The sequence below is a fragment of the Megalobrama amblycephala genome, linkage group LG20, assembly GCF_018812025.1.
Source record: "Megalobrama amblycephala isolate DHTTF-2021 linkage group LG20, ASM1881202v1, whole genome shotgun sequence".
In the NCBI taxonomy this organism is placed as follows: Eukaryota; Metazoa; Chordata; class Actinopteri; order Cypriniformes; family Xenocyprididae; genus Megalobrama; species Megalobrama amblycephala.
The window spans coordinates 19,197,250-19,224,700 of NC_063063.1; the positions used below are offsets into that span (position 1 = coordinate 19,197,250).

The 27,451-nt window shown below is 36.5% G+C and overlaps 3 protein-coding genes across 4 annotated transcripts; all 3 read left to right on the forward strand.

Annotated features, from left to right (window-relative positions):
• The first annotated feature begins 102 nt into the window (after positions 1-102).
• nbr1a (NBR1 autophagy cargo receptor a) lies at positions 103-13,126 on the forward strand. 2 transcript variants are annotated; one of them, XM_048171082.1, is made up of 21 exons: positions 103-335; positions 752-814; positions 987-1,005; positions 1,104-1,126; positions 2,149-2,331; positions 3,126-3,203; positions 3,310-3,524; positions 5,950-6,069; positions 6,195-6,446; positions 6,694-6,853; positions 6,948-7,196; positions 7,316-7,438; positions 7,522-7,597; positions 7,715-7,825; positions 8,616-8,792; positions 8,900-9,031; positions 9,207-9,672; positions 9,858-9,940; positions 10,663-10,729; positions 11,184-11,286; positions 12,231-13,126. In XM_048171082.1, exons 1-21 carry the CDS (start codon positions 234-236, stop codon positions 12,408-12,410), a joined length of 2,982 nt encoding a protein of 993 aa, XP_048027039.1. In that variant the 5' UTR covers positions 103-233; the 3' UTR covers positions 12,411-13,126. The 2 variants fall into 2 exon arrangements, with proteins under 2 accessions (XP_048027039.1, XP_048027040.1); XM_048171083.1 differs by lacking the exons at positions 10,663-10,729; positions 11,184-11,286; positions 12,231-13,126 and having other exon boundaries at positions 9,819-9,923.
• Positions 13,127-14,029: 903 nt separating this feature from the next.
• Positions 14,030-22,296, forward strand: tmem106a (transmembrane protein 106A). The gene is made up of 9 exons (XM_048171085.1): positions 14,030-14,166; positions 14,558-14,745; positions 15,656-15,827; positions 15,940-16,003; positions 16,118-16,271; positions 16,372-16,512; positions 16,717-16,760; positions 16,937-16,990; positions 21,119-22,296. The coding sequence occupies exons 3-9, from the start codon at positions 15,704-15,706 to the stop codon at positions 21,231-21,233; spliced, it is 696 nt and encodes a 231-aa protein (XP_048027042.1). The 5' UTR covers positions 14,030-14,166; positions 14,558-14,745; positions 15,656-15,703; the 3' UTR covers positions 21,234-22,296.
• Positions 22,297-24,971: 2,675 nt separating this feature from the next.
• arl4d (ADP-ribosylation factor-like 4D) lies at positions 24,972-27,144 on the forward strand. The gene is made up of 2 exons (XM_048171143.1): positions 24,972-25,150; positions 25,869-27,144. The coding sequence occupies exon 2, from the start codon at positions 25,996-25,998 to the stop codon at positions 26,596-26,598; it is 603 nt and encodes a 200-aa protein (XP_048027100.1). The 5' UTR covers positions 24,972-25,150; positions 25,869-25,995; the 3' UTR covers positions 26,599-27,144.
• Positions 27,145-27,451: the final 307 nt, after the last annotated feature.

Here is a 27,451-nt window from a genome sequence, read left to right on the forward strand (position 1 = left end):
TCCACGAACTATTTAAATATGTTTTATGATAATATTCGGTAATGATAATAAAAAATATTTAGTTAGGACCAGGACGTGAGACACTTCCTGTGACGTGTGTTGGGGGCGTGTACGAATCTAGCGATGTAAACAAGAACGCAAAAGACAAGTCTCACAGTGTTGACACCACCACGGGCATTTTTAGAGCATCATATCCCCGCATCAAACGTGTCAAGTGACTCTGGCTCACAGTCATGAACCTCCCCGTCACTGTCAAAGTGAACTTTAGGGGCAACGTGAAGAAATTTCCAGTCTTGGACACGAACAAAGCACAGTGGGAGACTGTGGAGGCCTGGGTAAGGAGTCATTATGCCTTGCTGTGTGGCGTTTATGTGGGGACGTTTACATTTCTTGGTCCTGGAAGGCCGTAGCTGAGGCCTACACAAACAAACCTCAACCGGGAGTATAATACGTTTAACCTTCAGTCAAAACATTTAATCCTATCATAGCAGATGTATCATAACATATATCTCAGTTGGGTCTTTTATACAAATCTCAGTGATCTAAATTGCAACAATATCTGTCATTTGCTCTTGACCTTTCTGTTCAGCCATAAATCAGATGACGGCTTGTAAATAAAGAGTAACGTTGGAGGATATTGTTTTTCACGCTGATCTGCATGTAACTCTTCGATGTCTTAAAAAAAAACTGCGGTTCTTGTTGGTGTTTGTTTACATTGTTAGCTGACTTTATGCCTTTTTATAACTTCTAGATTAAAACTACATTCGGCTTGAGCCATTTTCAAGTGAAATATTTTGACGAGGACAACGAGGAGGTAAATAAATCAGTTTAATAACGAGTTTTCAATTTATTTTTGATTTCATAGTTTTACAGGTTACATTGATGGCTTGTCCTTTTAACATACAAGTATGACAAACTCAGTAAACTACTGTTATAAATCTAATTTCAAAGGTACTTCTATTGACATTGTTCATTTATTTTTACAGGTGTGCATAAACAGTCAAGGTTTGTAATAATTAATGGTTTTCACAAAATATGTTTTCTGTAGTGTTGCAATATTGATGTCATAATAAATTTGTTTTTATTATTTGACAACATTGCAGATGAATATACAGAAGCTCTAAAGGTAAGAACATAAATATTTTATTCAATCATTTTTGTGATGCATGAGCAAGTCTACTCCACTGAGGCCCATGCTGTATTAACCCTTGTGTGGTCTTCGTTTGGGGTGTACACTCAGGCAACAAAATGTAATTTTGTAACAAATTATTATTATTTTTTTTTTAACAAGTGTAATTTTACTCTGTTTATTAATGTTTTTACTCCACATTTGTGCAGAAGTCAGTTTTTCAATATTGTTACATTATGATGAGACCCCGCTTAGAAAATGGACAAAATTCATCTCAAAATCAACATTATTGAAAAACTTATTTTTTTTTTTTTAAAAATGCTGAACTTTGACTGAAAGTAATTTTTATTGTCATAATTGTGATTTCATAATATGTAGATATAAATCCAACTGAAAAATACTTGTGAAAAGATGTCTTTCAGTTAGTCAAATAGCACATAGCAAATAGTCGAGCTCTGCAGCCGTCTACTGGTAAAAGTGATAATTTTTTTACTTTTAAAACTGTATTTTCCAAAAGATGGGCAAAAATCTTACACTAAACCATGTCAAATTATCCATGTCATCCCCATGAATGAAAGTTAGAAATGTGGGTCTTTTATAAAGTGAATGTTACATAAAAAGCTCTTTTTGTATAAAAACCTATTTAACAAAATATATTTTTATTTATTTATATAAATTTAAAAGATATGATAAATCCTCCAAAAACTGCACAAATATGAAGTAAAAACATTAATAAACAGAGTGAAATTAAATTTTTTTTTTTTTTTAAACAATTATTTTGTTACAAAATTACATTTTGTTGCCTGGGGTCTCTTTTTTTCCCTACACTAACATAAAAACTAGATATCACTCCATTTTTTTATTTGTAGATCTAGAAAGTGTTAACCACTGTACAAAGTTTTGTCATTTGGACAAAGAGAATTTTTTTTTTTTTTTAATTTTATTTTTAATTATCAATGTAAAAAAAAAAAAGGCTTTAAACAAGATGTCTTTTTTTTTTTTTTTTTTTTTTAATTTAGAGTTCATTTAAGCAAGCCAACCAGCTACACATGAATGTCTATAAGATGAAGGGTCAGGCAGAGGGTGGTGCAGTGAAGCCAGAGCTGAAGGAACTAAAAATAGATCCTAGACCAGCTCCACCGTATCGAGCAAGGGTCAAGATGGCAGACAAGGAGACCCAGGTGACCCCCGAGCGGGACACGGTAAGCAGTTTGCGATCTTGTAATAAAACATACTATGTGCCGGGGTGTCAAACTTCTGCCTGGGCCATGTGAGCATTATCTGTACCCTCAAAAGGGTTGACTGAAAATCTAAGACCAGTATCATTACTTATTATAAGGGGCATTTCTGGAGCATTTTTCTTTAAAACGGCACCAAAGCATTCAATTCTGGTGATTTTGGGTGTAGTGTAAGTATGTGCTGCATACAGATAATTTCATAAGTTCAAAATTACAGTTTAATTTCTTGCCTATAAGCCTTTTTTTAGTTATAAAAAAATGTTACGCTTTGGTTGATGACAATAACAAACTCCACATATTTATACATTGGAGCTCAAGCTGTCAAGCTTGGACGCATCAAGCTGTTACTTAGCGCTGTATGATTATTGTTGCTTCCAAGGACATAAGTGTAAAAAAAAAAAAGTTAAAAAGCAGAAATGTAGCAGTAGATCATGTCACGCACAACGTTGTCAAGGCACTGGTGTGATCATATGCATCAGAGGGTTAATAATCACAAGGAAAGCACTAAATGAAAAGCGTTAACTGAGAAGTGATAACCGAGGCGTTTCATGCATACATTTCAGAAACGAACTTGAAGGCCACTTGAAATGAATTTGGCCTGTGGGCCTTGAATTTGACACCTACGCTATCTTTATAGCGTGAGCTGTTTATTAGTTCATGCATATCTTGTAACAAAATTTTGTGAATACTAATGGACTGGCTTATTGCAAGAACATTTCAGACTGAGAAAAACTGTTTTTGTTGTTTTCCTTAAACAGGCTGTGGCCAAAGAAAACAAAGGGATGAAAACCGAGGAGGAAGCAGTCCCAGCGTGGTTCAAATCCTACATGGACAGGGTACTGTTTCTTTAAAAAATGTCAAACTGATAATTTTATTGGTCTTTCATAGGTCTTTTCTTTAGCTGGTCCAAATTTTTGCAAGTGTTCTCAATCTACCTTGCAGTTCAAAGATCAAGTGGTGAGGGAGGTGGTGGACAGGATGTGCAGTGAGTTTTCTGGCCAGTGTTGCACACACAGAGCCTTGGATCCTCCCACAGAGGAGCCAAGCACCTCTGGCACTCAGAAAGCTACAAGCTCCACCACGCTAAGGGCCTCTAGTTCAACTCCAAATTGCAGTAGCTGCAAAGGACCAGCCACTGGGGGAGGATATCAGTGCAGGTGAGAATGTCCTAAAACTTGTTTTACTAATGCCTCTTTTCAAGAATATTTATTAATTACACACTATTTGAGAAACTGAAACACAGGATGTGTTTATTATTTATTCATTTAACAGACACTTTAAAGGGTTAGTTCACCCAAAAATGAAAATAATGTAATTTATTACTCACCCTCATGCTGTTCCACACCCGTAAGACCTTCGTTAATCTTCGAAACGCAAAGTAAGATATTTTTGTTGAAATCCAATGGCTCAGTGAGGCCTGCATAGCCAGCAATGACACTTCCTCTCTCAAGATCCAAAAATGTACTAAAACATATTTAAATCAGTTAATGTGAGTACAGTGGTTCAATATTAATATTATAAAGCGACAAGAAAATTTTTTGAGCACCAAAAAAAAAAAAAATAACGACTTATATAGTGATGGCTGATTTCAAAACACTGCTTCGTGAAGCTTCGGAACGTTATGAATCTTTTGTGTTGAATCAGCGGTTCAGAGCGCCAAAGTCACGTGATTTCAGCAGTTTGGCGGTTTGACACGCGATCCGAATCATGATTCGACAAAAAAGATTCATAACACTCCGAAGATTAATGAAAGTAGTGTTTTGAAATCGACCATCACTTTATAAGTCGTTATTTTGTTTTTTTGGTGCACCAAAAATATTCTCGTTACTTTATAATATTAATATTGAACCACTGTACTCACATGAACTGATTTAAATATGTTTTTAGTACATTAATGGATCTTGAGAGAGGAAGTGTCATTGCTGGCTATGCAGGCCAAACTGAGCCATCGGATTTCAACAAAAATATCTTAATTTGTGTTCCGAAGATGAACGAAGGTCTTACGGGTGTGGAAAGGCATGAGGGTGAGTAATAAATTACATTATTTTAATTTTTGGGTGAACTAACTCTTCAATCAAAAGTGACTTACAAATGAGGAATACAATAAAAGATTCATCTTAAATTGGCAATAATATGAGAATGCTAGCAATACAACATTGTTCAAACATCATTCAGAATAGTACATGCTAGTGAAAGTATAGAGATTTTTTCCCCAGCAGGATGCAGTTAAAGAAATCAAAACTGACCATTTATTTTTTATAGAATATTACAGTATTTATTATAAATGATTTATCTGTGCACATCATAATTTTTTTAAATTCATGTGCCCTCATAATCTTTCATCAAAATAACTTCCCCTCAACTACTCTGATGATGTGTTTACTGGCGATAATCCAGTCAATTCCCAATGGACAAAATCAATTCCTGCTCTACATTTTTTTTGTTTGTTTGTTTGTTTAAGAGCCATTTCACTTCAATATATACATCACACTAAAGAAGAAAATGCTATCACAACTTCCGTTTAATGCCAACTTTAAAGGTTTAGTTCACCCAAAAATGAAATTTCTGTCATTAATTACTCACCCTCATGTCATTCCACACCCGTAAGACCTTTGTTCATCTTCGGAACACAAATTAAGATATTTTTGATGAAATCAGAGGGTATCTGATCCACACATAGGCAGCAGCTTCATTGCACCTTTTGATGTCCAGAAAAGTAGTTGAAAACATGATTAAAATAGTCGATGTGACTACAGTGGATCAACCCATGTTATGAAGCGACGAGAATACATTTTGTGCGCAAAAACAAAACAAAAATAACGACTTTATTCAACAATTGTGTTGAACGCGTAGTGAACTCAGTGCAGGTTTCCTTGTTTATGTCTGAGCGACAACTCCGTATTAACCGAAGCTGAACACGTGAGCAGCACGATGCATGCATGTGATGCTGCCACAGGATCCGGCCAATAATGAGCCGGCATTTGGACGTAAACAAGGAAGCCTGCACTGAGTTCACTATGTATGACAACAGTTCAAATTGTTGAATAAAGTCGTTATTTTTGTTTTGTTTTTGCGCACAAAAAGTATTCTTGTGGCTTCATAACATTAAGGTTGAACCACTGTGGTCACGTTGACTATTTTAACCATGTGAATGTTAAAATACCCAATAAATAACCAACTACTTTTCTGGATGTCAAAAGGTGCAATGAAGTTGCTGCCTATGTGTGGATCAGATACCCTCTGATTTCATCAAAAATATCTTAATTTGTGTTCCGAAGATGAACGAAGGTCTTACAGGTGTGGAACGACATGAGGGTGAGTAATTAACAGTAATTGACAGAAATTTCATTTTTGGGTGAACTTGCACGGATGAATTGTTCACCACAAAACTAGCAATTTGAGCTAACAAAATAAATAAGGTCAATTTTGATTTCATGTGTACTTTAAGTGCTCATGGGAGAGTTTTCAGCTGTTTCTTGAATATAAGATTCAGCTCTCTGGATAGGGTTAGGAAGATCTTCCGACCAGCAAGATGTCAAATGTAATGCTCAATATAAAACATTTCTCTCCTTTTATGTGCAGCGTTTGTCCATCTTGCATCTTATGTGAGCCATGTAGTCATAAACACGATCCCAGCCACAACCTAAAGAGAACAAGGACTCCTTTGTCTGTCCCTGAACGTGGAGTTACTCCGGAACCCAGGCAAGCCAAAATAAACACTTGGTGCTCAGAATTTTGTAGTGTATCATTCTGCTTAGCCTGAATGGTTGTTAAGCGATATAATTATACTTGCTAATTGAATTTGATTCATTTTGGCTCATTCTCAGGTTTCTGAGGCGGGGTGACAGGACGGTGCGAAAGGCGGAGAGGCAGCGGCTGAAAGCCGAGCGGAGGCAGCTGAAGGCCGAGGTGAAGGAGATCAAGAAGAAGCTGAGGCTGGAGAAGAGAGGTCTGCTGTGGAGTGGAGCATCCAATGGGACCGCCAGCACGGGCCTTGCCCCCGCTCCCGCCCCGACTCTAGGCCCAGGACCAGCCCCAGCTCCGGCCCTGTGCCCAGACCCTCAAACTTCCAGTCCAGAGTAAGGGCCACACTGAGAGGGGTCAGGGCTGGGTGGCCTCCCTGCCCAGCCCAGAACAATCATTATCAAGATTATCACATTGTCTGTTATAGTTGAGTTATCGCTGGCAAGTGGATGGAACTACCTCAAAATGCACCCGCTGCCTTTATGTATTACGTCCTTTTTATACTTTTTTGATATGAGCTTCAAGAAAAAGACAGACGCTGAAACAAAGCTGTTCTGATGATCCTCTGTGCACTCAAACCAGGGGTCCCAAGGTCTCCTGCTCCACCTTGGTGCCCACAATGACTGCCTTGTTTCTGGATGAGAATCTACCAGATGGCACTTGTCTGGAGCCAGGCACCAAGTTCATCAAGTACTGGAAGATGAGGAACACTGGCAACATCAGCTGGACTTCAGATACCAAGGTACTTTTTAAAACCCACTAAAAGTTCATATATGGCAAAAAAAAAAAAGAAAACAGTGTGGGCTGCTTTTGCATGTGTGCTTTTGTCTTTGTAGTTGAAGTTTATGTGGGGCAACCTGACCCTGGGGGCACGGGACCAAAAAGAGGTGGCAGTGCCCTTTCTGCAGCCGGGTCAGGTCGGTGTGGTGAGTGTGGCGTTTGTTGCGCCCCTGCTGGAGGGCACCTACACGTCTCACTGGCGCCTGGCACACTGTGGAGTGCAATTTGGGCCCAGAGTGTGGTGTAGCATTGTAGTGGTGCCAAGCGCAGGGCAGAAACTCAGCGCCCACTGCAGCAAATCACTGGTGAGTCAACTTTAAACCTTTGTGGCTTTTCAAATACTTTCTTTTTAAGGCCATATGTTGCAACGGTATTGACTGTAGTTCCTGAGATTGTCATCAAATACTTAATCTTCCCCTTTTAGAGGACCGATCTCTGTCTGATGGGGAAAGATGGCATGTTTTGGTCAGGCACCAGAGATTGTGAAGTGTCTACCAGCTCCCGTAGAGAATACTACATCCCCTCTGTGGACTTACTGACGGCACAGGTATGTACGTTGTCGGACACAAAAACATATTATGCTTGCTCAGTGATGTGTGCCTAACTAATGTCCAAAGTCTTGTTGTCCAGGATCTGTTGTCCTTTGAGTTGCTGGATATAAACATTGTGCAAGAATTGGAGAAAGTCCCAGCTAACACTCCAGTTGGTAAGGCCTCATTGTGGTTACAATTATGTAATATATCCTCAGGCAGAATCTGTTCCTCAATGTCAAGTGCATAATTAGTCTGGCCTCATTTTTGGAGTAATTGTGTAATCTCCTCAGATATGACCCCCTGTGTGTCTCCACCTCTTCATCATGGACCCTTGTTTGGAAAGCACAGAACGGGACTAAGCAAAGTCGAGGCTGGATGTTCAGGCAGGAAAAAACCTCAAGGTTAGAGCATCTGATGTGGAATTTGAATTGCTGGTTTGTAATTGCATCTAACAACCACTACAAATGATCTCTCTCTAAATAGCAGGATAGGTCCTATATACTCAAATCTGTAATTCACGTACACTAACATTGAAAAGTTTGGGATCGGTAAGATTTTTCAAATGTTTTTGAAGTCTCTTATACTCAGCAAGACTACTTATTTCAAAAATACAGTAAAAACAGTAATATTGTAAAATATTACCATTTGAAATGACGGTTTTCGATTTTAATATATTTTGAAATCCTGTCATGGAAAAGCTGATTTGTCACATGACCCTTCTAATATGCTGATTTGGTGCTCAAGAAACATTTCTTATTATTATCAATGTCGAAAATAGTTGTGCTGCTTAATATTTTTGTGGAAATGTGAAATAGGATTCTTTGATTATTGGAAATTTTAGGCATTTATTTGAAAAATAAATCTTTTGTAGCTTTACAAATGTCTTTACTGTCACTTTTAATCAATTTAATGCATCCTTGCTTAAATAAAAGTATTAATTTCATAAAAACAAATCTTATTGACCCCAAACTTTTGAATGGAATTCATCAAACAAAGTGGATTTTGCAAATGAATGATGCTAAACATTTTTTTCTTAGTAGAACAAACAATGTGTTTGGAGGATAAATATCCTCCATTTTGTTTTTTACATTTTGCAACTAGATGTATAGATCTGTTGAAAGCATTTGTGAATCAAGGCCTATGTGATTGGATCAAGAAAGGTTGGTAGTGATGTGGCTTGTTTTCTGTTAGTGTTGCAGCCTCAGAGACAGAATGAGCTTCTGGACGTTCCAGGGAATGAGGACGGAGATGAAGACATCAGTGGGACTCAGTTTGTGTGCGAGACTGTGATTCGTTCTCTCACTCTCGAGGAGGAACCAGAACGCAAACCTCAACGCAGGACTCGGCCTAACTTGAGAAGGCATGACGGTGAGTTTCTGTCTGATATATTAGTGCTCAAAGAACTTTTAATTTACCCAATAGATATTTTACAGACCTCTATTATTTTGTTAATTTTTCTCCTAATTATTTTGCAGTTCATAACCCTGCTCGCTTTCAGGAGAGACCATTACAGGTGAAGAATGACAGACCTTTGCCAATCATAAACAGGCCTGAGGCTCCAGCACCTGTGCCAAAGCCAGTCTTAACAGAGGAACCGGTCATGCCAGGTGTGCATGTTCTCCCTTTTGTTGTTTGTTTTTATGTCACTGTTGCTTAAACAGACATAATGAATGTGTTGAAGTCACTGTAAATGCAGTGCGCTCTTGGACTTGCTAAAAATAAGCATGCTTTTTTCTGCATGAACTGTACCTTCTTTCAATTCACACTTGGTTATTTTCATAGTCTTTTCAGAGGCTTTGATTGGCTCAAATGAAAACCTCTACACCGACCCAGCTGCACAGGAGGAGAATGAAGAGGAAGTGGAACACAAGGGACATGAAAATGATCAAGATAAAGAGGAAGAAGCAGGAGAGTGGGATGAGGTGAGCAGCCAGGTGTCCTCTGCCTCATCTGAGGACTACATTGTCATCCTGCCTGACTGCTTCGATACTTCCAGGCCCCTGGGAGAATCGATGTATAGCTCAGCAATGTCCCAGCCCGCAGTCCCTCTTGTTAACGAGCCAGAAGCACCGCAAATCCCGAGCACGGCTGAAGGAGAGAACGAGGAGCCCACCCCTGTTCCAGCCCTTCAAAACAGCCTGAACCGGATGCTGTGCACCTCTCAGATACTGGACACTCCCCCTCTGATTCCAGAGATGGTACCTCCATCCATAGCTCTCTTGCCACCCCCATCTCTTCGAACCCACAGGTTAAAAAACTTTTAGAGAACTTTCAAATTCTTTTTTGACTAATTAATAATGCAGAGTGAATGGAATGTTTATTATGCATGGACTTTGTTTTAATCACTTTATGATTCTTTTGCAGATCTCATGATACTTTATGATTCTTTTGCAGATCAGTGAGATCTCATGATGCTTTATGATTCTTTTGCAGATCAGTGAGATCTCATGATCTTGAGTCAGGACTAGGGGCCTCTGAAGAGAATGCATCATGCCAATCTGAGGATGACTCAAGTGGTGAGTTTTCTCATCTGCTAGCTTGACATAGTGGCAGTTGTGGGGAAAAAATGGAAACCTGACACTGATCTGCAAAAGAATATAAATATAAATAAAAAAATAAACATATATAATATAATATATACTAATTCCAAAATAATAATAATAAAAGTATGTTTGTATTTATTTATTATTTATTTGTTCATATAAATGTGTGTGTGTGTGTGTGTGTGTGTGTGTGTGTGTGTGTGTATATATATATATATATATATATATATATATATATATATATATATATATATATATATATATATATGCATAAACAAATACATAAATAGATTTAAAAAAATGCAAACAGTTTTATTATTATTATTATGGAATTAGTGTTAAGCATTTTTAGGTTTGAGTGTGAGGTAGGAAATATTCACCAAGAAAAACGATACCATGTTAAAATATATTCAAAGTAAAAATTATTTAATTATTAAATATGAATTAATATTATTATTGTTATAGGCATATATATATATATATATATATATATATATATATATATATATATATATATATATATATATATATATATATATATATATATATATATATATATATTGTTCTGTAGACCATACAAGCCCACTGTATAAGAATAAGAGACTGTATTTATTGTCTGAGCTAAACTAGTTGTGTAACTTTGAGCTATCTTAAAAAAAAAGGTGTGACAGAATTGTGTTGTTTCTTTGGCCTAGGTTGCAGATCAGCTCATTCAGAGGCCCCTGTTAGTGCCTTTGAGACCTGCAGCTCCCAGGATCTCAGGTATTACAACACACTGAGGTCATTTCTGCTTGCATGTATTACAGACATCACATTATAATTGTATAATTATTTCAGGATGCATATATTTCAAGAAAATGTAAAGAAAGATCAGTTTTTGGATATCTACATAAATGTCATTTTTAAATCCACCTTTTGCTAACTCTGAAAGTTTGAATGCAGCAGAAGAGGAAGTAGCTCTGCACACAATGTTTTCCTGTGGTTGGACCACATGTTTTCTTTGTCAGTATGGTTAACATAACACCTTTTTAGATTCTTTTAAATAATCAAACTATTTACAGTAGGCATGTTAAGCATGGCTTTCTTTTTTTGTTGACTGTTTTTCTCATAGACTTGTTTCATGATGGATTTATCCATGTTAATCTCTCGAGTCCTCTTGTTTTTTTGGCACGGGACTGTTATGACACGACCTTCTGTTCCTGTTTTTATTCTGCAGGGCACGTCACGGTGGTCTGACAGAGGGGCTGGTGAAGGGAGCACTCTCTGTGGCTGCCTCTGCTTATAAAGCACTCTTTACAGGCCAGAGCACACCGGCACAGGTGTTAGATTTTTCTTCATCAGTGCACGACACATCAGAACATAAACAGTCAACATATATCGACTTTTCTGTCTATTACACTACCGTTCAAAAGTTTGGGGTCGTAATTTGTCTTATAATCTTAAACTCACTAATATGGAGCACCTAAAGGGACATGGTGATAGAAAAAAATGATGAGATAAGAGGGAAAAAAATATATTTCAGTGCTTTTGTGTTCCTCTGAGAATCTTTGCATTTGGTCGCAAAACCTTTGTTCCCTCACAAAACAAGCAAGCGAATGCAAAGTTTCTTGGGAGAACGCAAATATTTTGCAAGAGAATGTGAAAGCATTGACATAATTTTTCCTCCCATCTCATTTTTTTTTTATTTATCACTGTGTCCCTTTAGGGGCTCCGGACACCAATGCTGCATTTATTTGGTCAAAAATACAATAAAAACAGTAATATTGTGAAATATTATTACAAATTAAGATAACCATTTTTAATATATTTTAAAGTGTAATTTATTCCTGTGATGGAAAAGCTGAATTGCCAAACGATCCTTTAGAAATCATTTTAATGTGCTGTTTTGGTGTTCAAGTAACATTTTTTTTTATTATTATTATTATCATTGTTAAAAACAGCTGTGATGCTTAATATTTTTTTAGGATTTTTTGCTGAATATAAATTGCATTTATTTGAAATATAAATCTTTTCTAACGATGTTTACTCTCACTTTTGATTACTTGAATGCATCCTTGATGAATAAAAGTCTTAATTTCTTTAAAAAAAGAAATAAAATCTTACTGAACCCCAAATTTTGAACACTAGTGTACTATTTCTAAAGAGTTGCGCCATGCATTGTATACTTCGTTGTGGCTTTTTTGCATTCTTTGTTATCTCTGAACCCTGGACTTGGCATGTGAGTGACCTTTAACATAGCAACTTTGGTTTGGTCCTCTTTCAGCGGCCTGCCGTTGACCCAGCCTGCGAGGATGCCTCCATGATGGCTGTTTTACAGGAGATGGGTTTCAGTAACCAGCCGCTCAATCAGAGGTTGCTGAGGAAGCATCACTACAGTTTGCTTGATGTGGTCAATGAGCTGGTGCAGTTGACCGACAGCGAATGGCACATCTCAAGACATTAGGAAGCACCGTGGCAACCTCAGTAAAGTATAAGAATTGTAAATGATTTCATCGTGTTGCAGTATTTTGGTGAAATGCCTCTGATGTTCTTTTCTTAGAGAAATAGTTTGGATTCTCGAAAAAAGAGAACTATATCACTATAACTGACCATAGCTGCAATGATGCAATTACTTGATTGTACAAATTTAGTTTCATGTTTGTAGGACATTATGAATGGGGAAACAACATAAGGTTTATTAAAGCAGTCTTAATGCTATCTTTATTCAGTGTGTGTGCCCTACTAACACATATAGACTGCTGTTAAGTAGGCTTCAGGTATCTTTTGTACTGCTTGATTAGATCAGATGACTAATTTGAGACAATACCCAGAGGGTTTCCGTTTGTTTGAGCACTTTTGCCTCTCAGAGGAAAGATATAAAAAGAAAAGCTTGTGTTGATTTTGTTATGTCACAGTGACCTCTATATTTGTATATCTTATTTTAAATCACACTAATTCATGTCACACTAAGGTGTTGGGCTGCTGGACATATAGGAATGTGCAATGAGTTTTTCAGTCGTGCTTAACTCAATCAGTGATTGATTGGTCAAAGTTTTTGCTAGGTACCAATTTTGGTCATATTTGTCATTTTCATGTGCAATGTATTACTATGAACTAAAGGCTTATCAACATGGCTTTTTGTGTCCAGCACAGTGAATAAAAAACATTCCATTATCGTTATCAGTGTGTTTGACTTTTATTCACATTGCATAATCATGAGTCTTCTTGCTATTGTTTAAATCACACCAATCAGCAAAACTATGTTTGGTTAATGGACACACATCTGAAGTGCTGAAACATTGGAATGTTCTAAAGGTTAAAATAGTAATGGCTTTAGTCAGCTTCCTCCTTCAAGGCAGGAACTGAGTACAGTTTCCCCAGTCCCTATGTTTTGTGTCTTTGTTTTGTTTTTGGATTTGTTTTTTAAATGATAGTTTTGTTAATTGTCAAATTATATTTTGGTATTTGATTCATTGAGCTTTACTGGAACATAATGTATGTTGTACTGGAATAAGTACACAGCAGATATAATAGGAATCCTTTGGGATTTTTGTGCAGAGATTTAAATTTGTTATTATATAATACTTATTATTTAAGTATTTAATAATTAAACAATACATTTCAGTTCTCTCTTCTTTTTTTTTTTCTTTTTTGATTGATGATTTTTCAATTAAATATTTTATGCAGCATCAAAAGGAAAGGGGGAAAAAAAGGGAAAAAACAATGGGGAAGGGGATATGTATTCTGTTTTAGAACAATTCACATATATCCAGTCATTGATTACTGTTTACATTACAGTACTCGATCCATTTCTTCCAGTATTTTACAAATAGATCCTTATACGTTTCAAAATAAAAGCCACTTGTATATTTAACAATTTCTATCCATTCTCCAAGAAAGGGGATGTCCTGCTTATACTCTCCTTACACGCTACACTTAATATATTAACAAGAAACACATCTCTTCTCAGCACGGTGTGTGTAATACAATATTGTGAAATTCACTTGGTGTTTCATATCCGAAAATCTTTTTTTAACTCCAACAAAAACATGTTCCAAAAGGGTAATATTTTTGGACAACTCTAGAATACATGAACATTGACTGCCCACACATCCTCCAGCATAGTTGTGGTGTGGATAATTGTTTACTTTTAATTTTTGGGGTAATGAGAAAAACGCACTAGATTTTTCCACGCGAACTCTTTCCATCTCGGTGAACAGGTATGTTTGTGTGTCTTGCAAGCAAAATACCATTCTTTATTTGGAATTTCTTCCCCTAATTCTCTTTCCCATTTCTGCTTAATATACCTAAATGTGTGATTTTATTTTTTTCAATTCTCCATCATGAGATAGAGAGAGAGAAGATTATTCTGGGATTAGTCAATCAACTCTACTAGTGTATTCAGTTCCGTACTACCCTTTTTTAAATCCCTTTCAAAATTTCACTTCTCTTTTAATACATTTTTACATTTTTTATTTTTCTTTGTAAATCTCTAAAAGTCTTGAAACTAATTCCAAAATAATAATAATCCCAATATATGATATATGAAATGTTACTACAAAATGCTGTAGTCTCAGCCAATGTTATCTCATTATCGATTATGACCACCAGATGGCGACAGCAAACAGCTGTGAAGGACCAAAATAGGGAAGTAGCTGTGCAGTGCGTACTAGAAAGTTCATTCGCGAGTCTTGAAGGAAAGTGGCATGTGGTGTCTTCAATAATTTACGCAACGAATGACATTAATCTGCGGGGAAAGAGTAAATCCAGATATCAAACAATGCTCAGATGAATTCACGGTAAGTGGAAAAGTGCGCTTTGAAGATTTGTCATAAATACATTTAATAATCAATGTTATGATGACACGACAAGATGTAGGAAGGAAACTGAATGTATTCAGTCTTTTGCCTTAATCTTGCCACTCATCTTTGGTACGACATTGTGAGGTTGTCTGTGTACTTGTATCTTTCTCAAAACGTTGTTAACCTTACACATTACTGCTGTGTTCGGAAACGTATAAAGTTGCCTACTAACGTTAGACACGTTTGGACTCGGAGTCAAATGCTGTCCAGGTAACTTAAACAGACTGTTTTGCATTATAAGATAGCTAACTCTAAATATCTTTCAACATTTCATTGCATTTTCCTCACAAAACGTTGCAGCTGGAAGCGGTTGCCATAAATTTGGTTTCTTTTCCCTAAACTCGAAAGTTGTCAGTGATCACCAACATCCGAAACAATCACAACAGATAATGTTTGTAACGTAATTTGGGTTGTGAACTATTGCTTTGCACTCTTCCATACCACTTTATTTACTTTAATTCAAAGTTAAATTATGTAAATTGAGAGAATGTTGACTTGTATAAATATTAGTATATGAAAATTATGTATACAAATGTTTCCTCAAAGGTCACGTGAACTGTGCCGTTTAAGGTCTTTAATATAAATTATGGAACTTTATGATCTTTGACGTCTTTTGCAGTTTTATTGTTGTGGAGCTTTATTGCTTTTTTCGGGATATTTTACTGTTTTACAGCGAGACCTTGAGTGGATGTTTTGGAGACAGTTTGGATTGTTACTGTAATGTATAACTAGAACAATACAATCACTGGCACCCTAACCTAAAGTGATAATTGTAAAAATACTTTGAGTATGCTTGTTGATTATCTCATCAATTTACAAACCTTAGTGGAGCTCTCTTATTGTTTAGGGTGGAGGTCTTTAGTTTCGACCTGATATCTTCTGGAAATACAGCATTATGTCCCCAAATAAAAATGGAGAGAAACGGAGGCTTTCCAGATGGTTGGACTATGGCAGTATAAATGGGGAAGGACAATCAGATCCATGTCCTACCTGCCAGGGCACAGGACGCATACCGAGAGGCAGGTTTCAGTGTTTTTACTCATTTTTTTATCATTTGGTTACAAATAAAGTTTCTTTGGCAGTTTCTTTGACACCCATATTCTGTCTTATCTTGACCCTTGACTTCTTCAGGTCAGGAGAATCAACTCGTGGCAGTCATTCCTTGCAGCGACCAAAGGCTAAAGCCTCACCACACGTCAGTATCACTGTGACAAGCAGCCTGTAGTTATGCTATTTTCTCTTTTCGGTGGTTAATAACATCATGTTAATATTCTCAAATGTATTTACAACATTATTTAATGTCCCACAGGAAACTGTATGTGTGTATATCAGTGGGGGTTTGCCTCCTGATCTGCTCGCTGATCCTGTTTTTCCTCTTCCCACGGAGTATGGATATGTCACCTGTGGAACTACAGTCATCTATGGTCTATTTCACTCCAGAAACAGTTAAAATTGTGGTCACGGTAGGTGATCTGACGCATAAATGACAGTCTAAGATTCGACTGCTGTATTGCAGTTTTTTATAAAGCTTGTAATCCTATGTCTGTATTATCCATTCTTCAGCACGAAATGAACCTCACCAACCAAAACTTTGTCAGTATCAAAGCTGAAAATCTTAGTGTGCAATCATTGATTTTCGAGACTGTGGTTGGCAACACCAAGTACCCCAGTGTCACCATACTTCCTCCTCGATCACAAAAAACGGTAAAATCTTTTATTATTCAAGCGAATTATGTAAAGAATCAGATGCCTTATACAAGGCATTGGAAACCTGGGAAGAGAATTATGAATGAATCTAGCAAAAAAAATAAAATAATAAAAAAAAAGCTTTCTTGAAAGCCTCCATTGATTCTGATAGGGATTTATTCATCTCATTCATTATTCATTCATCTTTCTTTCATCTTTCAGATTAAAGTTATAGCCGACATTGTTATTGATGACACAGGCCTTAAGTAAGTAAAGATTTAATCGATATCTAAACCTCAATTAAGGTCTTTTAATCATTATGTATTGTTTCCCACTATAATCTCAGTGTAAATTACATCATGTTTATGACGGTGTATATGACAATTTTCAAATACACAAAATATATCTAAAAAACGCTTTCTAACCTCCGTTCCTTTTACAGTAATTACTGCAAGTCACGTGCCTTTCGGATTCACACCTTATTCTTACATTTGCAGTAAGTATACATTGTTAAGCAAGTATGCATTTCTCTTAGCATACTATTTGACTGAATCGGTGAACGATGGTTGCCAGCGTTGGTTGATGTTTTGAAGGCTGGGATTTGGAGGGTGCCCATTGAATAATTATTTGAATTCATGTCTGGTATACCTTGTAAATGTAAAACATTCTAAAATCTATTCACTGTAAATACAACAAATGACTTGTATTTCAGTCCACATGTAATGTTAAATCATGTTCGAGAGAAGCAGCAGTCAGCAAATGGCAATAACAAAGTCACTTAGTCCATTTATTTTATGAGGTCAGTCCATCTCAAGCAGTCCAATAGAGGTTGCTTGACCATATCATTTTTCTTTTTTTGTTTTTTTGAGTGATCACCTTTTTTTTTTTTATTTTACTATGTTTAACTACAGTGGCCATGTTTGTGTCATGGCCCACAACAAATTTTGGTTATACAGACCTCAATATCTCAGCTCACACGAGCTCCATGCAACAAAAACTGATCTCTAGAGCTCATTCATGTGCCTTAGACTTGCAATATAAGGCCAAATTTAAAATGAAGATTACTCTTAAGGTTCAATTTTAGGCTTTATAAAGGAAAGGAGTCTCAGTTGTAAGTTTTAGTTTCAGTACCTAAATATAGTATGCATGCAAAACAAATGTCTAAATGTTTAATTTCCCTTCACTTTTGGGTTGATTATCTTTAGTGTGGGTCCAGATGGGAACCTGAAATTTTCCTCTATGGAAAATAGTCCTCTATGGTAGCATTCTGCTTAAAAAATGTTGAGTTTGAGTTCTCAAACAGGGGGCTGGGGACCACAAGGGGGCCTTAGCAAACTTCTAAAGGGAACTTGACATTTATGAGGCCCCCTATCTGCTGTTTTAGACCTGACAAGCACAAGCTATTATATATATGTATCTTGTAATGTACTATAGAGATCAAGTTTTATTTCAAGGAGTTCAGACCATCCTGAACTAAAAACATAAACATGTAAACATCCGTATTGTAAGCCATAACACACATGATTACTGTGGTTAAACCAAGTAAAATAAAAAAAATAAAATAAAATTGGTTAAGCCACAGGCATATCACCCTGTAGCCCAAGACTGGTTGCCCACTGAAGCCAAGCAGGGTTGAACTTGGTTATTAGCTGGATGGGAGACCTCTTGGGATAAGCAGGTTGCTGCTGGAAGAGGTGTCATGAGGTCTGTGTGGGTCCTAGCACCCTAGTACAGTGATCGGGACACTATACTGTAACAATCACCGTCATTCGGAAGAGACGTTAAAACAAGGTTCTGACTCTCTGTGGTCATTAAGGCACTTCTTGTAAAGAGTAAGGGTGAAACCCTGGGGCCAGTTGTTCTAAAGAAATCTGATCGGATTTCGGCTATCGGATTGGATCAAATCCTGAAAATGGGTTGTTCAAAAGAAAAAAAGGATTTCTGAAATCAGATTAGATCACAAAATCCAATCTTGGTTTTGATCTGGATAAAATCATCAGTATGTTTTGGTCAAAATGTTTTAGTAAGATTTGGATACCTTTGATCCATAAAAAAAAAGTATTATACTGATCCCATCAGAAGGGTGGATTTCAGGAACAAAAATGTAATAAAACCTTAAAACTGGACAAAAATTACAAATTTTTTATCATGTAATACAAATACACACATTTTTTATTTTGCTCTCGATTAGTTTAACTGTTAAAGGTGCAATATGTAAGAATTTTGCAGTAAAATATCCAAAAACCACTAGGCCAGTGTTCTATATTTTGTTCACTTGAGTACTTACAATATCCCAAATGTTTGCAACTATTTGTAAATCATGAGAAAATTGCAGTTTTAACCAAGGCTCCGGGACGTGTGAGGAGTCGCCTGTCAATTGCGTCATACCCGCGTTACCCTCGGTTTGCGGTCTTATTTTGTAGAAACCATGGAAACACCAAAGATGCTTTAATATTTACATGTTTTAATAGGCAAGGGAACAACAGTTTTGATATATTTATAGAAAGAAACTAATTATTGTTATAGCTCAACACATCTTATTGTTCAAATCAAATTTTCTTGATTTTTTTTTTTTTTTTTTTTGAGTATCATGCTTTACCATGCCTCAGAGAAAAACACTATTTTGTGAAGTAGCTAACATAGCATAATCAGATGCAGCTTTATTTTTAGTAACAGTAATACAGCATTTTCTCCATCATTTGTTTTAAAATTAATTGCATGTAATTTATCAACACAAGCCATCCAGCATTTAATATGATATTCTAAAATCAATCTAACTTACTGCAGTGTGCAACAAGTGTCTCACAGCAGCCGCCGAGTGAACGCACGGAGTAACATTATAACATTTTCAACACTCTCAAATGTATCTAATATGATAAACAGAGCTGCGTTACCTCATTCATGACCGGAGAAGTGGAAGCTGCGCCGGCGACTGTGGCATATATAAAAGTTCTGCTGCTCATGAGGCATGTGTTGCGCAGTCGCCCCAATGGCCTCGTTCAACTCCCACAACACTCGGTCCTGCTCTGGTTCATACTACAATAACGTTAATAACGTTAATAATCGCATCCATGAACATGATTTCTTTCCGAGTCATATCTCAATTCTTTTCCACCGGCTGTGAGGTGAAGACCACGTCCCAAGATTGCGCGCTCAAACTTGGCGTCATCAAGCTACGCCTTTGTTTTTAATAGGCCTCTAGTGACCTCTAGCGGACAGAAAATCTTACATAGTGCACCTTTAAAGTAATAAATTAGAAGTAGACATTAGGCTAAATATTGACTTTCGGTAACCTGTAAAGTAAAAAAAAAAAAAAAAGTTTTGTGCCATAAAATAATCCACTAACAGCTGTAAATATCAAACAAAAATATTATATTTAATTCAAAGTGTTTTTTTTATCACTGTTTGTAAACTACATCGGCACAATCATAAGAGATGAACCTAAAGTTCTTTGGGAGCGAACGCAAAGTTTTTCGGATGAACGCTATGCTGAACTGAATTGAAATGTGTTTTTTTTTTTCCCCATCTCATATTCTTTCTATCACCATGTCCCTTTAGGGGCTCCGTAGAGCACTAGTAATCCAGATTTGGTAAACTGAAAAAATGTGTATCTGGATCAGGGTGATCCAATCCAATTTTGCTTTGAAAAAAAAAAAAAAAAAAGCACAAAAGTAAGATGGATTACCTGATCCTGGATAACAAAATATGGGATTTCCAAATTCAGATCATTCTGATCCAGATTAAACTTTTTGAACAACTGGCCCCTGGTATCCTGGCCAAATTCTGGCCTAATAATCCTCATCCTTTGAATTGGCTCGATCACTCTCTCTTCTCTCCACCTATAGCTGGTGTGTGGTGAGCGCACTGGCGCCGTTGTTCTGTGGATGCCGTCGTATCATCCAAGTGGATGCTGCACACTGGTGGTGGTTGAGGAGAGACCACCCATATAATTGAGCACTTTGGGTGTACAGAAGTACATAAGTAAAGCACTATATAAATGTTTCATTCATTCATTCATTCATTGAAAATTTATTGGTCAAAAAAAACGGTGACCCATGAATGACTTTTCACAAACTCAGCATTAGTTTTTTTTTTTTGCTGACTCTCAGTGATGTAAACTTTGTGGACTTTGGTCTATATTAAAATCTTATAGGTTATAAAGTGCATGACCAAAAAAAACCCACACCCATAGTAAAATATACACACTACCGTTCAAACGTTTAGGGTCAGCTTATGCTTTTGAACAAAGTCTCTTATGTTCACCAAGGCTGCATTTATTTGATTATAAATACAGCAAAACCGTAATATTGTGATACAATGTAAAACAACTTTTTTCTATTTTATTATATTTTAAAATGTAATTTATTCCTAAATTAGGAAAAGCTGAAATTTAGCAGCCATTACTCCAGTCTTTAGTCACATGGTCCTTCAGAAATCATGTCAAAAATGCTCATATAACATTTATTATTATATAATATTGCGCTGCTTAATATTTTTGAAGAAATTAAATCTCGGTCATTGTTCATTTTCTTAAACTATGCATGCCACGTGTCAATGTTTGGTTATATAAATTCAGTTCAATTCATATTTAGTAATTCATGTACAATTCCTTTGTTTTCTACAGATTAAACATCAAAGTCTCCTACCTGTCCCATTCAGAGGAGATGTCTACAGATGCCTATGAGTATATTGACTGTGGAGTGAATTCCACTATGCCTCATCACTTCCCTCTGCTTTAAGACTAAACCATTGCCAATCTATGGCCATGAATGTTGATGAAATACAAATCTAAGTAGGCTGCTTTAAACAGGATTGTAGTTTACTACAGTCCGTTTAAATGGTTTTTGATTATAATGACAGTAGCATATGATACAGTACAATCACTGGAATAATGAAGATGTGTTGCTAACTTTTCTTGCGCCGTTGATTTATTAGTGTTTACATAATATAAACATGTTTTAAAATTTGCACAACACGAATTTGCACATTAAATGTTAATTTTATTTGTTGAGAATTCTTGAGCAAATTATGCATCAGAATTGTTAAACACACAGTTCTGTTTTAATTAGCATTATGAAAGAACAATAAAGTCTGGTTTCCTGTAAAATACACCTTAATATGTGGAGTTGGTACTGTCCAGTAGTCTGGCCTTCATCTTCACCATTGCTGGGAATACTGCAAGGACTGAAGCAAATCAAGCACACATCTTATGTAAATGCTGCTTTTTTTTTTTTTTTTTTTTTTGGATCATTTCCACCTTATACATTTTTTAAATAATCACTGTGAAATTATACACATACAAGGGCTGGACAAAATAAAATGGTTCTAAAGTCAAATTGTCTTGATGTAAAGGTAAAAAATATAAATAGATAATATCTAACCACACGATCTGTTGAATCTTACTACTACATTATATAGGATCAGGTTAAACAAGTTTGCAGTACTCACTGTATATCTTTTCATCTTGGCATGACACTTGCAACTGCATTGCTCGTCAGCCTCTGAAGAAAACATATGTTTACACTGACTGCATTAAGATTCCATGTATTTTATGTGTGTAGTTAATTTTGTATTTTGATCATTCAAATTCAGTCACCTCTAAAGCAGTGACTCTTTGTTCTTAATGGCATGCAAACAATGGAGAATTCTTGAGTGTACTGATGTTTGACCTGTTATTATGAGCAGCTTTACCTAGAGACCCTGCAGGTTTACAGGGTGTCATATGTGCTTCAGAATGCTCTTTCTTTTTACCTTGCTTGTCTTCCTTAAAAAAGAAATAAAAACCCATATTATTTAGATGTATTATTTAACTTGGATGACCTTTTTTTTTTTTTTTAATAAAAAATAAGTGTCCAAAGCTATATTGTTAACATGGGAACCTGCTTAACTGAGGCAGATAATCTGCGATCCAGCACTTGCTGACGGCGGCGGGCCTCCCAGTGCATCGCTGACATGTTACACCACAAGTTAGCCTGTAACATGAGACCGTTTCCTGATTAATGAAATTCAAACCCACATGGTGAGATGTTTCCTTTGTCATGACACGCTCATAAAGAAATAAACACTGAACTGATTTCTTAGCTGCTCATAAATGTTGACACAACAGGACAAAGCTGAGTTAGCAGTGAACGCAATGAGGTAAACAAAAATAAAATATTCATAATGTGACAAGTCGTTGCCGTTTTAGATTTGTAGTCCTGTGCCAGCCCGATACCGTTACATCACAAGTGTCTACTATAGGCAGAGCAAAAACATGCAATAATATGTTCTAGATTAAGACAAACTACAATAACAATATTAATTCTAAAAACTGGCAAGAAAAGCAGATTTGTAGAGCAGTAGACACAATTTTTTACCAAGTTCTGTTGTTCTGCAGGTATGTCCAATCCACACCGGACAACTCTACGTCCTTTTTGGACGGCTTGTTGGTTTCCTAGCAACGTTCAGCAATAGCTTTCAACGTGCTGACGCCACACGTACGATTGTAGCGCGTTGTCAATTTAATTGTTTGTTAACCCTCTATGCTACGGTGTTGCCTCCAGGCAACATGGTCTATTTTAGTTTGTTTTTAATAAAATAAGGCACCAATTGATTAATCAAACGTATCTCATAATAACTCAAATACTAATCAATAAAAGTGCAAAAAAGACCAAAACATAACCAACAGGGGTCCATTTTGTGTCCTGTTTCAGCATGTCACATGGCTCCATATTTTCTCCAATGAGAAGTGCCTTTTCACTTGTTTGTATCTATTTAATCACCCGCAAAAGAGTCACCTTCACTGGCAAGTAAAGAAGTATTTTCAAGAACTTTACATATCATCAAATGTTTTAGAGAAAATAACAAAAAACTGTGTGTTGCCTCAAGGCAACATTGTACCATAATGGAATCGCATAAGGCCATACAGGCATAATAGGTTTGAATACAAATGTATAATATTAGGAAAAGAGTTAGAAATATCTAAATATATTTGCATTTTCACATGATTTTGTAATGCACTTATGAGAATGGTAATTCACATACTATATCTGCATATATTATGATCTGCACATTTTCCATAGCACTTCAAAAAAGTAGCTCAACCAGTTGATGAGGGTGATGATGAGGGGTCATACTGTGATGAGGAAGATGAGGTCATAGCGACAATCCATCAGGGAGAGAGTGAGGGTGAGAGAGAAGATGGAGATGAGGGTGAAAATGGATATGATAACATGATGGTTTGGTAATACTTGTGTTCCACTATGGTACAATGTTGCCCGAGGGCAACAGCTGGATATAAAATGTTACTTTTTATTAAATATGAAACTTTTAATACATTAAAAACTGGATAAAATTGTTTGTTCAAGTGCCTAGTTAAAGAAATTGATGTTTTCAATAAATATATTTCTTTTTTCTACATGAAAATGCCAAATGTTTAATTTTTTCCATTGTGTAATGTTGCCTTGAGGTAACAAACTTGTTTGTTTATTGATATTGTTAAAATGTCCAATTTTAAGCAGGAAAAACAACACAAATATTTTTTTCCTCATTGATATCATATTGTGTACCATAATTAAGTACTTTTAGAAAATAAAAACACGCTGAAACCCTCTGAAAATTTGCAGAGTTGATTGAAAAGGTTTATTATAGACATTTTGCTTGTAACAACATTTAGATCACAGCCTATGAAAAAATACTATAGTAAACACTATAGTGTTTTTGAACCATACTATAGTAAATTGCAGTATACTGTATTTATTATAGGATTTACAACACTTAATGTTAATGAATGCTACAGCATACTGTATAAAGTGAACTGATAAACTGTAATAAATACTGTAGTGTACGTTAGTTTTTACTCCAGTAAACTGTGTTGTAGTATAATATACCCTATAGTTGCAGAAAACTTAGTACAGTATTGGGTAATGTTTTTATATTAGTTGTTATATTATCATAGCGACTATAGAATTACTACAACAAATTAATTCAATTCAATACTATATTAATTCTTTAATATAGTATGGCTCAAAAACACTAGTATAATTACTATTAAGTATTTTTTCATGTGGGTTAAAGTTATGGTACCCTGGCTTAGTTATTAAATATTTTAAACAAAACACTAACTTTTTTAATGTAGCCTATGATATGTAGGCTAAATCTATAAAAACGTGATTTTGGGGTTTTGTAGATGTCTGAGCAGCTCTTGCTGGTTACTACATTATGTTCGTATTGTGATAAATAAATTTTATAGAATAACCTTTTTCTTAAGAAATCAATTAGAGGGAACGGGGAACCCTCCATAATTCGTACTCATGCACAGCAAAAATAAGATGCAAGATCTACTACTTGGTAGTTTCGATGCCTCAGGCTCGCCAGAGAGAGGTGCTGTTTGGGTAGAAAACAAACACGACTTGACATTCGATACGAGACGCAGAACAATCTGACGCTAGAGGGAGTCGCGAGGGAGGAACGAGGGGTTCACGTGACGTCACATGCGGGGATTGTTGTTCTGGATCTTGCGCGCTCGGCTCCACTTTCATCTCTGAGGTCACTGGTATCGGAGGGAAGAGAGACTCTGGAAAATGATCAGTGTTTTGAGTCGCTTGGAGAACTGGTCGACTATGTTTTTAAAGTGAGAAATGGAAAAGCTGCCTGTTACAAGATAGACACCTATTAGGTAAGTGTAGTAAATTCTGACAAAGATTAAACAGCTTCGTTTTACAAGCGAGGTTCTCGCTACACTGCGGATTTCGGTCTCAAGTATCTGCTGAATTTGCTCGACAGAGATGTTTTTGATTTTATGTTGTAGTCTGTAACCTTTTTAATGATTTTTAAAGTTGTTTCGAATAGGATTGTACTATTTTAAACTTTAAATGACCCAGCTTTCGTACATTTGACAGTAGTTGTAATATTACTTAGACGTTGGCATAGCCTACCCGTAATTTCCATTTAAACTATATGCGTAAATGTAATAATAAATCACAGTTGTTTGCAGGAAATTATATTAGCTTTTTTTTTTTTTTTTTTTTAAAGAAATCTATTTCTGTTTAGACTGTTAAGAGGATTAGGTCGGCAAGCATTGAGAGCAACCTCTAGACAGCTCAGTCTTTACCTACAATTAACTTATTTGTTACTAAAGAGTCTTACAGTGAGTTATTGTGAATATAAAATCTAAGCCTTTTTGGTAATTTAATTTAAAGATTTTTTTTTTTTTTTTTTTTGTATATAACCAAATACTTTTTCATTACTTTAACATTTAATTTAGCAACTCCTAAAACATTGCAGCCGGTTTACTCTTTGTATTTTATTTGCCTTTGCTTGAAGGCAAATCTGGTGAAGTTGTAAATAACTTCCATATCGGTGATGATAATCAGCTTTTGTTTTTCTTTAATTAGGTTCCACACGGTGCCGGCGATCTTACAGCACCTCTGTCTGCCTGCAGTACCTTTGAAGTAGGTGCAAATGCCAAACACTTAGACGAGTCTTTTTCTCCTTACAAGAGGGTGAGAAAACCGAGTTGCCATGGGAAACCAATTGACAGAGATTGCCCCCAACACACCGTTCTTGCCTAACTTCCAGTCCCTCCACGTTGTGGTCATTGGTTTGGACTCTGCGGGCAAAACCTCGCTTCTCTACAGACTGAAGCTGAAGGAGTTTGTTGAAACTATCCCAACCAAGGGATTTAACACTGAGAAGATTAAAGTTCCGGTCGGAAATGGCCGTGCCATTACCTTTCAGGTGTGGGACGTGGGTGGTCAGGAGAAGCTCCGACCTTTGTGGAAGTCCTACACGCGGCGCACAGACGGCATGGTCTTTGTGGTGGACTCCACGGAGGCGGAGCGCATGGAGGAGGCTAAGGTGGAGTTGCACAAGATTACTCGTACGTCAGAAAACCAAGGAGTACCAGTGCTGGTGTTAGCTAACAAACAGGACCTTCCAGTCGCACTGCCTGTTTGTGACGTGGAGAAGGTGTTGGCTGTACACGAACTGAGTGCCTCCACCCTACACCACGTGCAAGGGTGCAGTGCGGTCGACGGGCAAGGGTTGCAGCTCGGTTTGGAAAAACTGTATGACATGATCCTCAAACGAAAGAAAATGGTTAAGCACGGCAAGAAAAAAAGATGAGCTGACTGTGACAGCCTCGTGGACCCTGAGTTGTTGTTGTTGTAGGATTTTTGCAAATCCCTGAATGAAGAAAATGCTCCAGATGGCCCAGTGGCCAGGAGAAAACAGATTTGACCTTTATGTGTCACACAGTATTGAACTGCTCTCTTCCATGCCGAGTTATTGCTGTGCAGCTCCCTTTTGTAATGAAGGAATATGTGATAGCATTGATAGGCTGTAGTATCAGCAGAAATTAAGCCTACATCCTTTTCTTTCTTTTTTTCCAAGCAAGAAAGAGACTGAATCATTGCTTGGCTAAATATTGATTTTCACCAGACTTCAGGCATCCTTTTTTCACATACTTTGAGTTGATTGCCAGCGCCGATATAATAAAAGGCCATATACATGTTCACGCTATGTTAGTTGTGAAACTGAAGTCCAAAGCGAATCACTGAGATTCACTATTCACGGATCTACATTTTAGTTGGAATACCTGTTTGTTTTTACATGCTGTAAATAGTTTTTGTAATGCTGTAGAATTAATAAATTATAGATGACTTTGACACAGTCAGTGCTTCAGAAGCCATATCTTTTCTTCCTGAGGCTGTATAGTCTTTGCTGAAATAAATGATAATCTTTATTATAATTTATTATTAAAACATGTATTATTTATTTGATCGATAGATGGTTTTTAATGCACTGTGATGAAACAGAAAACAGCCATTATTAAAGTATTAATAGAGCAGGCGCTCATGATGATGTCATCAGTGTTCAGGGAGAGCGTCCCACAGGAAATGCATTGATGCTGAAAGAACATTGTTTGATGTAACCTTGATGTTATAGCCTCATTTGGAAACGGGCGGAAGCAACGTTA

Bases quoted from the DNA above. Each gene is read 5' to 3' on its own strand.
- nbr1a (XM_048171082.1), top strand. From the start codon at position 234: ATGAACCTCCCCGTCACTGTCAAAGTGAACTTTAGGGGCAACGTGAAG. The intron at 7,598-7,714 runs GTAAGGCCTCAT...TAATCTCCTCAG, and splicing joins CCCAGCTAACACTCCAGTTG to ATATGACCCCCTGTGTGTCT. The intron at 9,032-9,206 runs GTGTGCATGTTC...TTATTTTCATAG, and splicing joins AGAGGAACCGGTCATGCCAG to TCTTTTCAGAGGCTTTGATT.
- tmem106a (XM_048171085.1), top strand. From the start codon at position 15,704: ATGTCCCCAAATAAAAATGGAGAGAAACGGAGGCTTTCCAGATGGTTG. The intron at 16,272-16,371 runs GTAGGTGATCTG...TCCATTCTTCAG, and splicing joins CAGTTAAAATTGTGGTCACG to CACGAAATGAACCTCACCAA. The intron at 16,761-16,936 runs GTAAGTAAAGAT...TTCCTTTTACAG, and splicing joins ATTGATGACACAGGCCTTAA to TAATTACTGCAAGTCACGTG.
- arl4d (XM_048171143.1), top strand. From the start codon at position 25,996: ATGGGAAACCAATTGACAGAGATTGCCCCCAACACACCGTTCTTGCCT.